We start from the raw sequence: 17397 nt of genomic DNA, 5'->3' as shown, positions 1-17397 counted from the left end.
AAACCATACATAGACGATGACATTTCATTAAGATTTGATGGCAGCCATACCAGCTCTTTATTCAAAAAATAAATAAATGATGATGGCATTCCTTTATTGATCATGAGTATTTTCTATTGTCCAAATTAATTCAAGCTAGCTAGCCGCTTGCTTCACCTACATCGATCTTCTCATGCATCTTCCTACTTTTTTGGATCGAAATGAATATATAGATCTCGATCTGTTTTCCTAGCAGGACAAAGGATATAGGACGAAGATAGCTAGCCATCAACAAATGCCATTGATGCATTCTTGATCAGGTTATAGCTGGAGAAGAAGAAAGCAAGCTAGGATCGATGCATCAATTCAATTTCATGAGATTTTAAAGGCTAGGGTTGGAAATTAGAGCGCTTGCCGCACCAACTTCTTGTCTAATCATCTCAACGGTCAAACGGGTCACACTCACGTCCTTATCCTTGTGTAAGTATTGCAAAACTTAAATAACAAATACACGAGTAATAGACAAGTTATATAGTACTGTTAGCACTTCTGGGTACATAATTGGAAGAAATGTGATTAATTTATTCTGATAATTAATCAACATCTTCTGTGATTAAAGAAGCTATCTTCTGTGATTGGTCTTGGTATATATATGAAGTTTAAAGCTAGTTCATATATATGAGGTAACTGATGAGAAATTCTGTTAATACTGGAACCTTGTTTGCCAAAAGCAAACTAAATTGAAAGAGTAATCGAGTGATTAAGGTATTTTAATACAGAGATCGAGTATTTGGCAAGCTAAATGAAAATAAGAGTAATCGAGCGACTGAGGTATTCTAATACGTACAGAGAGCGTATCATTCACATATGTCAGGGGGTTAGGGGGAATATACTTATAGCTTACCTGCTTAATCAGCTATTGATTAGAAACTGCGAGGTTTCTAAAGATTGAGATCGAGTAAAGAATTGGTTTTATACGTACGGATCAAACTCTTTCTTTTGGTCCAAACCCTAGAAATTAAGCAGAAAAGCAATGGATCTGGGTGGCTGCGTTTCTATTTAAATAATTCAACCCGCCATCAACTACCAAAAACTCACGTAAACGTTCCCTAATTCAGGGCTTGAGAGTTGAGACCCATATTATCATATATATGATCATGTCATTCTTATGCTTAATTAGTAGAATATATTAAGCATAAATAACCAAAATCAGATCTCTCTCAAAATATATATATATATATATATTATGTATACAGTTTCTATCCAGAGCGAAACTTCGCTCTGAAATTAAAGTGTGAAATTCCTTATTTGACTCATTTTTTCATCATATTTTCACATCTTCACCATTTAGTTTGTAGAACCTAATGTATAGATTACTTATGTAAAGTTTCATCTAATTTGATGATCGTTTGTGTTTTCATAATCGTTATTTACACAAACAGTTCTGGTTAGACAAATTTATGGTCCATTCATTGATTTGATCTAATTCAGTACCTAAACGATCATCAATCTTGATGAAATTTTGTACGAATGATCTATACATTAGTATCAATAATATGAACAATGGAGATGTGGAAATATGACGAAAAACTGAGTCAAACAAGGAACTTCACACTTTAATTTCAGAGCGAAGCTTCGTTCTAAATAGGAACTTGTGTGTGTATATATATAATATATTTATTTATAGCTGACTTATCAAAGTCCAGATTAATTGAAAACCATATATATACAGAGCTTTATGTGAGCATTTTTTTTAATTTTTTTTTTTAGAAAAATGGACGCTTGTATTATTTGATCATAGCTAAAAAATTAATGTATCTGGTCAAATCTTCTGAGATAAAGCTAGTAGGATTATAATTGTCTATATATGGTATGCATTTGGTTAATACTCCTCTCTTTTTTGGTGTGGGATTTTTGATGTATACTTAAATCACTAAAAGTGAAGATAAATATCTTAATGAACACCAACCTGCTTGCTGATAGTATAAGTTTATATACTTGCACTAACATGGGATGATTAGATGTATCGTTGTAGGGCTCGCTAATTATAGTACTATGTACCCCTTTCTGCCTAGCCTTTAATTTCTTAAATAGCTAATTTGGTCTTAATTTTATTCTTTCTCCGGTGAGAAAGGTGGTGAACGAACGAAGGCAAATTGCGAGGAGACTGGGTACTAATAAGGTGATGCGTAAGCTGGCCAAATATTTCATATCGAGGACCCATGCAGCTTAATTAGTTTATAGCAAGGTACGTGAATAATTAAATATAATTGATGATCGATATTAATTTGTGAGAGATCGAGCAAGCCATGCAATCAGTGACGAAACCAAGAGGGTCTCGTTGCGTGCATGGATGAGTTTCTCCACCCACCGGTGACGTGCCACCTGTTCCCTGTTGCTGACTTCCCCCTTTCCATTATTATTTGCCTTAATGCATGCCCTAATTCAAACGCACTACATAATATATACATACATGCATATATGAACGAATATATAGGGGAAATTATGCCAAATTCTCAAGTTTCTTGTACGAAATAGATCGATCCCGAACTTTCAAAGTCTCTGCGTTATAAGGTTAGGTTTAACGACTTATCTCAAAGAATTCGAAGTTGCAGAAAATTCAAAGTGTGATCGAGGAAATGCAACAAGCTAGGCATGCAATCGGACATTAACGAATAAGATTTCGTTTATTAATTCACGACTAATTAGTCTTTGGATTCAGAAAACCTTTAAGGATATCATCGTTGATACTCTCAACTCATGTTAGCAGTATATGGTATTAGTAGTATAATATATATATATATATATATATATATATATATTGAGAGAGAGAGAGAGAGAGCGAAAATCACACAGCGAAAATCCATATAGGGGAAGAGCCGCCGCACTTGCACTTGATCATAATTTTTCATGAATAATATTAGCTCTCAAGTTATAACCTGCTCAGCTTGACATTTTCCATTTTGTCGTAGCCCATGCACCAACGTGATATTAAAGCAAAACTTTGGTGAATCGAGCACACTACTATGAATTATAACTAGTGACGAGCAACACAGATCTTAATTTGATCCATCACAGAACATTAGTCCCCACATTAGCCATATGGGTCATCGTTAATTAGCCACTTAATCATAATTAGCCGAGACACTTTTAATTTGTCAAACCAAAACAATCATAATTTATTATCTAAATATGTAATATATAAGTCATAGGCGATTAGGGGGGCATTAGGGTTTGTGGTAGGGGAGGGCATGCTTGTCATTTGGCTCAGGAAAAGGGTAGAGTTGTTCTGCTAGCAAATAGGAGACTAGCACGTCAGTCAATTTCGATGTGATTGGAGGCAACGACAACATGGATTGTATATAAATAGAAAGCTATCATTGAAGGTTGGATCGGAAGGAGGCAGCCAAATATTCTCACTTATTAGGTAGAGGAAAAATGGGAAGGTCTCCGTGTTGCGATGATAGTGGACTCAAGAAAGGTCCCTGGACTCCTGAAGAAGATCAGAAGCTCATGAATTACATACAGAAACACGGTCATGGGAGCTGGAGAGCCCTTCCCAAACTTGCAGGTATATATATAGTGATCGATGATCATCGATCATCTGCTCTCTCTCTCTCTCTCTCTCTCTCTCTCAAAAGAGATCAGTACTGATGTTTTGTTCTAATTATTCGCAGGGTTGAACAGATGTGGCAAGAGTTGCAGGCTAAGATGGACAAACTACCTTAGGCCAGATATAAAGAGAGGCAAATTTTCCCAAGAAGAAGAGCAAACAATTCTGAATCTTCATTCCATCCTTGGCAACAAGTAATTCCCTTAATTGCTTCACGACTTGAAATCATTTATGTTTCATACATTTAGATATATCTATCCAATCAGACATAGTCTGACACGTTATTTTGCTGGATACATAAACTTACCCGTTGATTGTTTTGCTCATTACGTACAAGATGGTCAGCAATTGCAAGCCACCTACCGGGTAGGACGGATAACGAAATCAAGAATTTCTGGAACACTCATTTGAAGAAAAAGCTGATTCAGATGGGTTTTGATCCGATGACCCACCGGCCTCGAACTGACATCTTCTCCAGTTTGCCTCACCTTCTAGCTCTTGTCAATTTGAAAGAGCTTATTGACCAAGGCAGCAGCCAGGCATCTTGGGATGAACAAGCCTTGAGACTACAAGCAGAAGCTGCTCAAATGGCAAAAATTCAATACCTACAATACCTCATCCAACCTCAAGTTTCTACCTCAAACAACCTAAGCGATTTCACTGACATTGAGACCATTGGTCTGTTGAATTCACTCTGCTCATCAATCAAAGATGTTAATCCAGTGTTTGGTTCATCGCGGTTGGAAACCTCAGCACAATACCTTGGGTCATCCTCTGTCCAGGATTCAATTCCTTTCTCTCCTTTGCCTGATTTGCAAATAGTACCCTCCTCTGCTTATCAAAAGGACATGATCATTAATCAAGCTCAAGATCAATTTACAGTGTTGAGCCAAATGGACAACTCTCCCAACAATGTTTCATGGAATATCCCTTCGTCTTCCAATACCAGTACTCCCTCTCCTCCTCCATTGGCGGTTCCTCCGGTGACGGAGACTTCAACAAGCAATAATAATATGGGTGATACTTGTAGCACTACTACTTCAAGCTATGGAGGAGTGGCTACCAATTCTGTTTGGTCTGACTTGCTTCTGGAGGACTACCCGTTTTTCAATGAGATTTCTTAGTTACTTTACATATATATATATATATGCTTGAAGACCAAAGAGGCTATAGGCTTGGATTTGCATGATGATCACCACCACTTTTACTGTGTGTACTTTCTGAGCATACATATATACTCGATCTTTATTTTCTGTATAATCCTTCCGAGGTACGTAATAATATTGTCTAATTAGGTTTTATGCTTAATTACATGTTTACATGGAACGTGTGTGTTTCAAGATTTCATCATCTTTAAACATCCAGGAGTATTGAAACCTTAAAAAAAAAAAAAAAAAAAAAAAATACCAGGAGTATGTGGAATTAGCTTGGATCTTAATTTATATATTAATTGGAGACTCGGGCTAAGTACGTAGTTAGTTAATTAGTCCGAGTATTTTATAATACAGAAGTTGCGAGAAACAAAACCTACATATAAGTATTTCTGGCCATTTTAATTATAATGTGCAGTACTGCATGTCTAGCTACGTACATGTATCACTATCACAAATATATACAGAAAGATTTGCCGTATAGATTAACAATAATGCGATTACTATCATTATCACCATCCTATCCGACTGCCATTATTGTTAACATAGTTATTATAATAATGACAAACATGTTTGTTATCACCTACTGTTTGAAATGCATGCTTAAGCATCTTTGTTATGCCTGCATGTCCAAACTAGTTTTAACCTAAAAATGTTGATATAACATCACCTGTTAAAGGCCATATGATAATGAGCTTCCAAATCTACTAATCTTAACAAAAAGAAAATAATTGATGAAAACTCATCCGATCCATACGATCATTCTTCTTTCTGAACCAGCAGGAATTTTAACTCAATTAAATTGAAGGAAATAAACTCATCCATGTTTCTAAGTTTAATTAGACTAGTTTGGACAGTCTGAAATTGTGAACTCCCATTTGATACAGAAAAGATTGAGAAGAAAAAGAAAAAGGACGAGACATTGGGCTAGCTTCCAGTTTTATTCCTTTCCATTTCTGTTTTCCTTTCTGTATTCATTTCTGTACGTATTCCAGCCTTCTGCTATTGGTAATTTGATCTTGAAAGAGTAGAGCAACATAATTAAACCTTTTCTGAACTGCTCTTGTCCTTCGTCTGCATTTTACTAATCTTCCATCGACGTCCTATACGGCTATACCATCAACAGTTCAACACTCAACCCTAATTTATTAATAGTAGCCAAAAATAGCAGTTGTTATCGATCTATATATGGGTGGAAAATGACTACAGTAGGCTGCAGCCAAAGAGAAACTGTATATGTATATATATATCAACTGAGAGAGCCAAATTTGTGCCTTCATCATGTTCACGATCGATCGTGTTGCTTAAGGTATATAAATTCCATAATTTCATATTATGTATCCGAGTACGTGAAGATTAAGCAAGCATTTGACCTATGTACAGTTGCGACCTGCACCCGCCAACCACACTAATCTATATATCGCTCGGAATCTTCCGCAAGTTTTCTTCTTTTCAACACACAAGTAGTTCTTCTTCTTTTAGGCTCCTTTTACTTTAACAGATCAGAAACAGAGAGAGATAGCTGACCATGGTGCGTGGTGTTTGGTCAAAATAGTGACGAAAAGGATTCTCAATGATCTGAGAATTAAGGAGCCCACTGCAAGTAGCTAGCTCGGAATAATATTCGGACTTGAGATTATTGCTACCACAATCTAGCTAGGGTTTGCAATTTTGGCTCTGCAAATATGGCAGCAATGAATCCCCTCAGCATTTTATTTCCTGGCTTCCTGCCGATCAAGCTTTAGTTGTTTACTATCTATAACACTCAATGTAACCGAATCTGACCCATGAATAAGACTAGAGTTGAAGATCTGCACAACGCCAAATTAGACATACTGTATGGGGAAATTAATAGTATATCGACAAAGGTATCGTATCAGTAGGACATAGAAACATCAACATTTTAGGAACAGAATAAAAGATAGCCTGAAAGCCACGGAATTACGAGTTATTTCCACGTACTTATTAATCAAAGATGTACTGCAGTTTGGTGGTCTTTGATTTGTTACTTTTCTAACAAGGGTTTGACTGTACGTAATAAGCTTTCCAGTACTTAACTGTTCCATTAAGATTTTAATCAAATTATATTCCATTTATCCAGAAGTAAAAGATTAATTGGATGGCGTGTCTGCACGCACCATCAAACTCATATGGCGCTGATCGAGTTGTTGTTGTAGGTCTGGTTGAGTAAGCTAAATCTGAGCTGTTGTGGAAAAAACACAATGGTGGAAGTCACTAAAGTCAAGCAGGATATGTATGCTTGTCAAAATTAGCACCTCCAATTAATCCTAATTAATCTCACACTTGTAAACAGAAATTTAAGTTTACCACCTAATCCTACTTGGTTTGATGACAATAGTTCACTTTCCTATAAGATCAAAGTCATGCATGCTGCTAAGTTCCACATTAAAGTCATTAAATGTCATTAAAGATATTTCATGACATTTTACAAACGTCATTAAAAGAGGGGAGACTGGAAATCATGACTTCAGTATAAGCGGCGAAGTAGATAATGCTTGATAAATGTCATGATCGAAAGCCCTATAATGACGTTTGGAAACTTTTTGTGGAGTACGTAGTGAAGAATCCATGTTAATCTACCAGCGATAGTAGAAACGTGTTGGTATAGAGCAATGAAAACTCTATAGCTCTCTCTCCTATGGTAGAGAGAAGACAGTAGAGACCGTAGGGCGAACTTAGTTAACTTCGCGATCGATCTCATCCTTGAATCCTTGATGGAAATAGACTGACCGGGCAAAGGTCCAAAAACCACCCACCGGAAGAGGTTAGAGTGAAATTGGGATCAATATTAACTCGGTTTGTTAGTTGAACTGTATAAGTGTATATAGTGCATGAGAGGGTGCTCTCACATAGTTTTCTGCAATCGATCAAATGACAAAACGATACATTCTTTACTTCATCAGTATGATAAACAAAACCGATTGATTCAATCCAACTAATGGAATCTTGCATAAGGTTGGATGTCAATTTTAGAAGTACAATAAGCACCTACTTTTATTTTATTTTTTTATATTTTCTTAGGATTTTTGTTTTCTATTGATGGTTGGGTTGTTCATAGTTTCCGCTAAAGTGTAATTGGACTGAGACACTTTTCAAACGAGTTGGATTGTCCATGAGCTGGCCCAATTCCAAAATGTTACCAGACCTTAGATTGGAACACAGCTTAAGAGAAATTCTGTTGACACCTATGCATCTTCTTACTACACCTCCTATTTTCATTTTCCCTTTCTTTTATGTTTTGAAGTTTTGAACTACTGGAAATCCCGTAGTGGTGGGTGAATTCTCGGGAATTTAATCAATAATAAGGAATTCCTAATTTTTTAGAATTGTTTCCCCCGTTTGGATTCTTATCCAATGGAATTAACAATTTCCACGGGAAATAATCGTGAAATCTGAGAACTTAAATTCTCGACTTGAATTCCTTACAAAATAAGTGTCATTTGTCAATTCCCTCGATTGAGATTAGTCTACATACAAATTCTTGTCATTTTAAAATTTTACATCATGAAATCCAAACAATGAAATTCCCGATTAATGGAATTTAAATTCATGGAATTGTAATTTTCATGATTTTCCAATTTCTATGGAAATTGAAATTACTTCATCCAAATACAACGTAAATTAAAGTTAAAACCAGAGAAAACAAATGACGATTTTCATTTTTCTGACATAAGAGATGATCTTCATTTTAGATTACGAGGAATTGATATTGAATGGAGTCATGGAGAAGGGAAAGAAAGGGTAGTGTTAACGAGATGCCACTGAAAAACAACCAAAATTCTTGATGGTTTCCTCAATATGATATCAATAGAAAGGAATCATTCGTATTATAAGCCAAAGGCCAAAAAAGAATCGGACGCCGAGATGATATGATCGAAGAAATGACTGAGGCAATAGTCAATTAATAACTTTCGTAAGTATTGAAGGGGACTCTCAACTCATTATCAACTTCGTAAATCTTAAATGCAATACTCTTTGCAAGCTTTCCATATAATCAATGATATCAAACAAATTGCGAATAATTTCTCTAGCATCTCCTTTTTCCATGTCTTTCTAGAAGCCAACTTTCTGGCCAATTCTCTTGCAGTTGTTGGTCACAAAGCCCCTCGTCCTCAAATTTGGGATTTCAACTATCTTCAGTTAGTGGCAGCTGCTCTGAACTTTGACCATTCTGAAGCTGGTTGCTCGATCAAGAGGTTCTTCCTTGTAATGAGTTGTTTTGTAGCAAAGAAAAAGAAAGAAAGAAATGACCAAGGTTCTTGGGTCGGTCAAACAAAGTATTGGTAAGGCACGTATGACATTGAATTGGTTTCACAATTTCACAATTTAGGATTAAGATACGAAGGAAGTTTATTGTGGCCAAGCACACAACTAAGAAGACTTAGGAGCTTCTAATATATAATGATTTGTACTTCTTTAGGGGGATACCTTCAGTTTTTTGTTAGTTTCTAGTAAGTGATTTAGAGCAGTAATTTATTATACATGAACAACTTGTACCTTCTGTTTTGTTACAGCTTAGTTTTTGATTTCTAATCGTTTGTGGCTTGTGTGTTTGCTTCCAAGATTTGTTGCGATATTATTCTAAACAATTGTAATCGTAAAAAGTTTTATTTTATTTTTCAATAAAAATGAACTCAGGTCTCAGAATTTCGTATCAATAGTGTAATGAGAATTAAACCGCGTAACTTTCATGGTTTTGAACATGCTTAGAGTAGAATATACGCTTTGATCCATTTCTCATGGCACTATCGATCAAAAATCATCATCACCCTGCTTGTATTCAATTCCACCTCTTTCCCTACTATCAATCTTCATGACCTTTTTCTCCCAAGCCCCGTTTTCTCTGTAATGTTCTTGGGATTCCAATCTCTGTGCCCGAACCTCCCCAGAAGGACCCCAAATTAACTGAAACTCAGATACGACTTTGCTTCTTGCAAATGCACAGTCCAGCGACACCGGTCCATCCCCTCCAATTGGCCACTCCCTTAGTGGGACCGCACCCTCACAGTAATCGACGGCCGCTGTCCCCACTCTGTCCCACACTCCCGCCTCATTTGACGGCCCCAGATCATGCCCTGTCTTTTTCGCCACGTGTACAGTCCCCTCCCACAGTCCCCAGTCCCCACCCTTGTCCACAGCTCATATCAAGTCAATGCCAACCGAAAGCCATAAACAACACAGAAAGGAGACCCTTTCTCTCTCTCGCTGATGATACGATGTCGTTTCCCGGCCAACCATTTCACTTCGCGACGATGCCAGAGGACCCGGACCCGAGAGTCCCGCTCCAGAATCTGGACACGGTCCGAACCCGAATGGACTCCCTCCAGCTCTTCCTCACCCAATCCATCAACAACAACACCTTAATCAGCCAGCACCAGATGGACCTGGTCTCCGCCGGCATCTCCTCCGCCATCCACGAAATCATCTCCAACGGCGCCGCTCTCCTCGCCTGCTCCCGCAACCAGAGACCCGGACCCGACCTGACCCGGGTACCCGAGGTTGTCAAGAAAGAAGAGGAGACAAACAACGAGGAGAACGGCGGAGATTCGGAGATCGTGGAGGTCGACGCGGTGGAGCTGCTGGCGGAGCACGTCCACTACTGCGAGATTTGCGGCAAGGGTTTCAAGCGCGACGCCAATCTGAGAATGCACATGAGAGCTCACGGCAACCAGTTCAAGACCCCGGAAGCGTTAGCCAAGCCGGAAAAGGTTGCAACCGGCGGCGGAGAGGTTGTTACGGCCACGCGGTTCTCGTGCCCGTACGGCGGTTGCAACCGTAACAAGGCGCACGCGAAATTCCGGGCGCTGAAGTCGGTGATTTGCGTGAAGAATCACTTCAAGCGGAGCCACTGTCCGAAGATGTACTCGTGTAATCGGTGCAACAAGAAGAGCTTCTCGGTGGTGGCGGACTTGAAGAGCCACCTGAAGCACTGCGGCGAGGCCCGGTGGCGGTGCACGTGCGGCACGAGCTTCTCCAGGAAGAGCAAGCTGTTCGGGCACATGGCCTTGTTCGAGGGTCACATGCCGGCTGTGGAGGACGAGAAGGCACCCGGGAATGGTGCGGTCACGGCTATGGAGGAGGATGAAGGGAACATGATGGAGTTTAATGGGGAGGGTTCGAATCCCATTTTTGATGACATTGATGATTTTTCGGACCAATTATTTAGTGGGTTTGGATCGATGGAGGGGTTTCGCTTGGAGGATATGTTTGTGGATTTGTAACAGTGATGATGATGATGATCAGGTACCTGCTCGACTCTGGTTTTTTTTGTTGTTGTTGTTGTTTTAGCTGTTTAGATTACAGAGCTATGTATATGCAGTGTAATAATTTTTGTGATCAGAGATTTGGTGAAATTTCTTGATGAAGATCTGTTCTTTTTTTGTAATCTCTGTTACAGTTTATAATAAAATGATCATTATTTCTGTTCTTGACTATTGTAGTTATAAATGACGGACCGGGTTTAGTTGTTTAGATTGCTTTGTTTCTTTTAATTAGCTTACAACTGTAGAAAGAATTATTCTTGTTAGCAATGGAAGTTGAAAGTTGTATACGAACAAGTTTGTCTACGGCACCACTTCCAAGTAGTAGTGGACTAGTTCAGTCCAGTCTTGAGGTACTGCTGGGTTAGTGCTGTAAGGAGCTGGGAGCTGGTTTACCGTTTTACACAGTGATAGACTAGTTCAGTCCGGTCTCGATGTACAAGTAATCTAGTGTTGTAGAGAGGCACGTCTGCTGTAAATGTACTATAAGCTTTCTGGCAAAGTAAATCTCTACTTATGCTCTAGCTTGTCTGTAGATCCGATTTTATGTAGAGAATAGTTGGAAGTGGATTCAATTTGAAGCTCTATGGGTAGTTTGGTGTTTAATTTGTGTAGTTTGGGTGACTCGGGGTTTCTTTTGGAACAAGTTCAAATCTTCAGCCAGTGCTAATTTGTAGAAGAGGTCAAAAACTGTTGAATGCATAACTAGGATAGGATTTGGCACTGTTTCTTTCTCTTTTGGATACTTGTTGAGTTTCTATGTATTTGGGAAGCTGAGCATCTCCATTGGATTTCTATATATCCAGATTTTTCTTGGATTTTAGTTCAGCTAGTGGCCTCTGCCTTCTGTCTAATTGAGCCTGTAACTTCCACTTTCAGAAAAGGGGGAGCAAAGAATAACCAAGGAAAGTTGCTTTTGAGCAGTGAGCACATAGCATCGTTTCTGGGCCGTTTTTGTCCAATTTTTACAGAACAATATGCTCTGTAACACATTTCTTATAAGGGAGTTGTTGGCAGGCCAATAGGGATGGGGACTGTAGAGATTATAATACAGTGAAGATTCTCTGTGCTGCTGTTTTTTCTATAGGAAGATTCGCTCCTTCTGTTGGCAATCCCAGAGAAGTGGATGTGCATTATTGAGATGTAGTGGAGGGTTTCGTTTTCAGAGCAAACCCATCCAAGGTGATCGCGGTGTATTTCATTGGAACTGTGTAGGGTTTTGGCCAAGTTCCAGCTAAACTGGACTGTGAATTGTGATTAGATTCACCTACACTCTTGTACGACGGAAACAATAGGGTTTTGGTGTCATTTATCAGATGGATCCAGGGCATCTGAGAAGAATGCAGGATTTTATGTGCTTGCGTTTGCTCGACCTTTACTTGTAGAGGTTAATTAACTGTGTTTGAGGTACAAGATCCATGGACTTGTGAGTCTTGGATTACATATTTTAGCAGTGGTGTTTTAGCCTTGTAACTTGAAAGCTATGCTAGTAGTGTTCCTCTTTGTCATGAATTGGTCAATAATATTGATTAATTAGTTGTAATTGTCATGTGCATATGCTTGTGTTATGACCTTTCCCCATCAGATCCCTTCTTAACATAAACTCTGATCAAATCCATATGTTTCTCGCTCTTAAGAGAATAGCCGAATCCTAATCTTATTTTATTAATGCGAAAGACGACTCAAATCTTTATATTATCACTGCTACTACGCGGACAGCTACTGCAGTACACGTACTAAGCACGCTTGCAAACGCGCAAGCAATCATGTCATATTGTGTCATCAAATTTGCCAAAGTGACGTCAAATACTTTCCTCGCAAGAATGGTATGTTTTTTCCCTTCAAATCTTCAATGTGTATTCACAATTTCACATAACAAAAATTGCCTAGTCATGATCGATGGTCAGAGTCTTTGAGTTGACCAATATATATATTAAGATGCAATGCCTTCTTCCCGTGTTAATCGATCTCTTTCTCTGAGAAGAAAACCATATATAAAGAAACGGCCGCGGAAGCATGGTATATATATGTGATCTAATGATCGAGCAGGTAGCTACCTTCAAGCTAGGCTTCAAACGTTTCTGAGATTTCATTTCAGTATTGATGATGAGAACCGGATTGGCGTCGCTTGAAGCTCTGGCAATGGCAGGTGCAGACTACAATGAAATCGGTATTGATCTTCGTGAGTGGGAGCGTCATCATCACTTCTTCGAATTCAGAGCAAAGATTCTTGAATGGGCTAAAGCTGTGTTTGAATGTCTGAAATTTGTAATGTTCCACACTCTGCAGATATGGAAACGTAAAGTAGTACTGTGTCCTACTTAAACACTCAAATTTGATTTTTTGTTGTTGTTGTTTTGTTTTTCCAATCCATGGAAGAAACTTTTCGATCTACTTCATTATGAAGACACTACTTGTTATAATTCTATGTGAATGGAATCAATTAGGATCAGATATAGCATTGCTATCCCGGTACTGCAGAATCATATATGAACTTAATGTCTATTAATTAACCTGATCGAGGAACTTGATTGAACTATTCATGTTTTGTTCTTCTATCTCCTTATTCCACGCACCTTAAGTATTCTCTAATATTAGATGGGACTTGCAAGAGAAAAAGGGCGTGTATAGGCAATGACCAAAACCTGTTAACATATCAGATAATCCTTACTTCCATCAAGCATCCGCCAATTCATCTCATCAACTGTTTTTCAATCTTGTCTAAATCAGATTTATCATGATATAGAACTGTACGTATTGATTTGAATTTGAACTCAAATCGAAGTAGGTTAATGAGGTGGGACTATATATTATGATTCAAATTTTTCTACAACCTCAGTTTAGGAAGATTCGATTCACTCCTTCTGTTGGCAATGGCAGAGGAGTCAGTGTGCATAATGGAGATGGGGTGGAGGGTTTGGACGTTTTGTTTTCAAAATAAACCCTTCTAAGGTGAGGTGTGTTTAATTGAAACTAGGTACGCTTTTGGCTAAGTTCCAACTAAATAGACTGTGACTTGTGATAAGATTCTCCCTACACTATCCTAGCTAGCTAGCTACCATTGAATCGAAACAGATGGTTTTGGTGTCATTTATCAGCTGGATTTATATATGGCTAGCTTTTGATTCTATGGTTTTAGGTGCTTGCGTTTGCTCGACCTTCACTCATAGAGGTTAACTGTGTGTGTTTGAGCCCAGTGGGTATTTTGGTCCAAGACTCGGGGTATGTTTTGGATAACATTTGGGCCATTACCTGTGGCCATTTTTTAATGCGAAGCCCACGAAGGGTGGCGAGGTCTGGCAACACGCGAGCTGGAGTTTTGCAAGGATTTTGATACCCCGCGGGATTTGATGTCCTCGCGGGATCCTTTGTTTCAGTTCGTGTAGGATTCTGCGGTGCATGGCGAGGTAGAGTTGGAAATGGACTGTAGTACTCCGCATGATAGGATCGCTTAGTGTTCGAGTTCGCGTACGACGCTACAGTGAGATGATGCGGGGCGGTGAGCGAGACCTAGGCGAAGTCTGTTCTGGACACGTGTTGCATGGATCGCGCGGCTCGCGAGCTGGTCGTATCCTTGTGGAATTCTAATTGCTGAGTCCGAATGGGTTGTGATTAGGTCTCTGTCAATTGCTTGGGGATCGCTATATAAGGGAGCTTGACACAATCAAAACGGACACACAATCAATCACACAAAAACAAGTACAAATCCTCGAGCATCCTCGAAACCCTAAGTTCTAAGTGCACTTCGTCTTAGTTCTCAGACCCCTTCCTGATTCGCCTTTCTCCCTATTTGTTGCTCTGCTCGCTCTAACAGTGAGTATCGATTCACAGGTGACAAGAGGTTTTACTCGTAATCCCTCGTCCGCGAGGTGGCATCGGTAACCCCTTCTTCGCTTGTTTAGAAGTCTAGCCGCAGCGCATTTATTTCCTCGTCCGCGAGGTGGCACGCCCCGCAATCTCCTTTTTTACTTTTGAGTCACCAGAGTTTCGACTCTGCCCCTGCTGAGACGCGTGGCCAAAACAGTGTGTGAGTTACAAATTCCATGGACTTGTGAGGTTATATGTGCGTTCAATTATAACTCGACTCTTGAATCTACTATAGACATTTGAGAGGTCTCATTATTTTTTTTTTTTTTCGCACAAAGAAAGAATCCGAAGTGTAGCGTTAACCAGACTAGCTTGGTCGATCATCTCTGTTCAAGTGAAGCGGAGGATTCCCGAAAGGCTTTGATCCTGCGAAACTCCATTTAAATAATTCCAAGTACCTACTTTCTTCAATCTCTAATCCTGCTAACTAATTACTCCAACGATAAGCAACTCCTCAAAAAAAAAAAACGATAAGCAAAGGCCAGTCGATCAACAGCTAGTCCACAAGAGTACTGACAAGAGAACCTTCGATCTTTCTCGATCGTATTGTTTGTGTGTTTGTTTGTGCTCAACTTTACAACCATGCATATGTTTTAAATTAAACATCTTTCGAGGGGTTGTCTACGGTTCTGATAGCAGCATAAATGGTTATGTTTATAATGTATTTCTGACCTTATTTAGTTATGTAATTCTTTTAACAATATTTATATTAACTAAGTTTGTGTTTTTAGGTCATAAATAAAGCTGAGGAGCCCAAAAGAGACGAAAGAGGAGAAATCTTGAAGGAAAAAGAATCCATGTCGTGCAAGGAAAGAAATCAGAAAATCTGTCAGAAATTATCAGTCAAATTCGACAAAAGATTGTGATTAGCTCATAACAATCCAGGAGATGTGTCATATATTTGTCACACCCCAATTTTCGAAGGATAAATTTCAAAAATTTGGGCATGATAAAACTCAAATTCTAAATATCCCATAACCTGCTCAACAATTTCTAAAACTAAAAACAAATACTGGAAATGTAAATGTCGATAAACTCATCAACCGAGTTAAACATTTAATCTCCTTAATTACATCAACTTCTAAAAGTCTAGTAATAAACTACTTCGCTCACATGAGCTTAAAAACAACTACCATAAAATACAAATAAATGTATATCGTCAAAAACCCAGCTCCTAGGCCACTGTCTCAAACCTTCTGATCATCACCTGCAGGTCTAACCCTTACACTATGATTTGGTGCACCGGGTTGTAAACAACAAACCTGGTAAGCTAAAAAGCTCATATGAGTAACTCTCGAAATATTAACTCAACAATCCCAACATCACATATAATTAAAATTGATAATTCCTGCCTTAATAACTTAGTTAAGGAATCACCTAAAAGCAAGAGAATTCAAAAGAAGCAATAAAGAAAAACACAATAATTAAAAATCACTCAAAATCATAAATGAAACAAATAATTAAAAGGAAACGCAACAATTCACAATTAAACAAATCAAAATGAAATCCTGCAAAAAGGCATAGTTCAGGAAATACTTAAAACAAGGAATTTTAAAAGACAACATATAAGAACATTATACAATCATTTCTCTACTCTTACTTATGAGTTCGCCAACACTTAGTCATCCCCCATAAGTAACCAACAAATGCGTACTCATGGGTTCGTCAACACATAGTCATCCCTCATGAAGTACCGACTGACAAACTAGAGCTCTATACTGACCGTAACTAATCACCCGGCTAAGGCTTGGTTCCCGGTCCACCACGAAGGCTCATAATCTAAGAATCACCACTAAGGCACACACATACACAACTAATGCACAAAACCACACTAAGGCACGCATTCAAATACTCTTCCATCATAACACTTATCAAATCACAAATTAATAATAAAATCATAACCGTAACCAATCACCCGATTAAAGACTTGGAACCCGGTTTGACTATTTAAACAACAATTCACAATATAAAAATATCATCAACAACAACACAAGAGCACTTCATAAATTATATCTTTCCACCTAGATATTCCCACTAGAATAATATAACAACAACCATATTTCAACATCACAAAATCACATGATCGGAAGTCCTTTTGAAAGATTTTATTTTACAAGAAAACATATTTTCACTTACCCATGAGCCGTTGATGATCAAGCTCATTTATTTATTTTTAAAACAAAAATCATTTTCGTTTAAGGACAACTTCACAACTAACAATAATAAAATTATAAAATAAACTCGGTTCCTTATGAACCCATGTAAGATTTACTCACAATATAACAATAGCATCATAATTATCATCAAAACCATTATCATCGTCATCATAACAATTATCATCATAATCATCTTATCATCAAAATCAACATCACAATCATCATCATAATCATCATCAAAATCAACATCATAATCATCATCATAATAATTATAAATATTTGGTCCCAAAGTGGACCTTGGTGAGATGTTACTCACCTCAAATCCAGCTGCGTCTTCGCACGCACAACAC

General features: G+C 38.3%; 2 protein-coding genes across 2 annotated transcripts; both read left to right on the top strand.

Moving 5' to 3' along the window:
- Positions 1 to 3379: 3379 nt before the first annotated feature.
- LOC101292449 lies at positions 3380 to 4776 on the top strand. The gene is made up of 3 exons (XM_004288141.1): positions 3380 to 3550; positions 3657 to 3786; positions 3930 to 4776. Exons 1-3 carry the CDS (start codon positions 3418 to 3420, stop codon positions 4714 to 4716), a joined length of 1050 nt encoding a protein of 349 aa, XP_004288189.1. The 5' UTR covers positions 3380 to 3417; the 3' UTR covers positions 4717 to 4776.
- Positions 4777 to 9940: 5164 nt separating this feature from the next.
- On the top strand, positions 9941 to 12235 carry LOC101292156 (protein SENSITIVE TO PROTON RHIZOTOXICITY 1-like). The gene is made up of 2 exons (XM_004288140.1): positions 9941 to 11007; positions 11904 to 12235. The coding sequence occupies exon 1, from the start codon at positions 9981 to 9983 to the stop codon at positions 10983 to 10985; it is 1005 nt and encodes a 334-aa protein (XP_004288188.1). The 5' UTR covers positions 9941 to 9980; the 3' UTR covers positions 10986 to 11007; positions 11904 to 12235.
- Positions 12236 to 17397: the final 5162 nt, after the last annotated feature.

This window comes from Fragaria vesca, linkage group LG1 (assembly GCF_000184155.1).
Source record: "Fragaria vesca subsp. vesca linkage group LG1, FraVesHawaii_1.0, whole genome shotgun sequence".
Lineage (NCBI taxonomy): Eukaryota > Viridiplantae > Streptophyta > Magnoliopsida > Rosales > Rosaceae > Fragaria > Fragaria vesca.
Note: the sequence above shows the minus strand (reverse complement) of the source record. Positions and strands in the feature narration are given on the sequence as shown.

Excerpts from the sequence above, each read along its gene's own strand:
- LOC101292449 (XM_004288141.1), top strand. The coding sequence starts at position 3,418 with ATGGGAAGGTCTCCGTGTTGCGATGATAGTGGACTCAAGAAAGGTCCC. Across the intron at positions 3,551-3,656 it reads AGCCCTTCCCAAACTTGCAG|GGTTGAACAGATGTGGCAAG; the intron begins GTATATATATAG and ends AATTATTCGCAG. Across the intron at positions 3,787-3,929 it reads CATTCCATCCTTGGCAACAA|ATGGTCAGCAATTGCAAGCC; the intron begins GTAATTCCCTTA and ends ATTACGTACAAG.
- LOC101292156 (XM_004288140.1), top strand. The coding sequence starts at position 9,981 with ATGTCGTTTCCCGGCCAACCATTTCACTTCGCGACGATGCCAGAGGAC.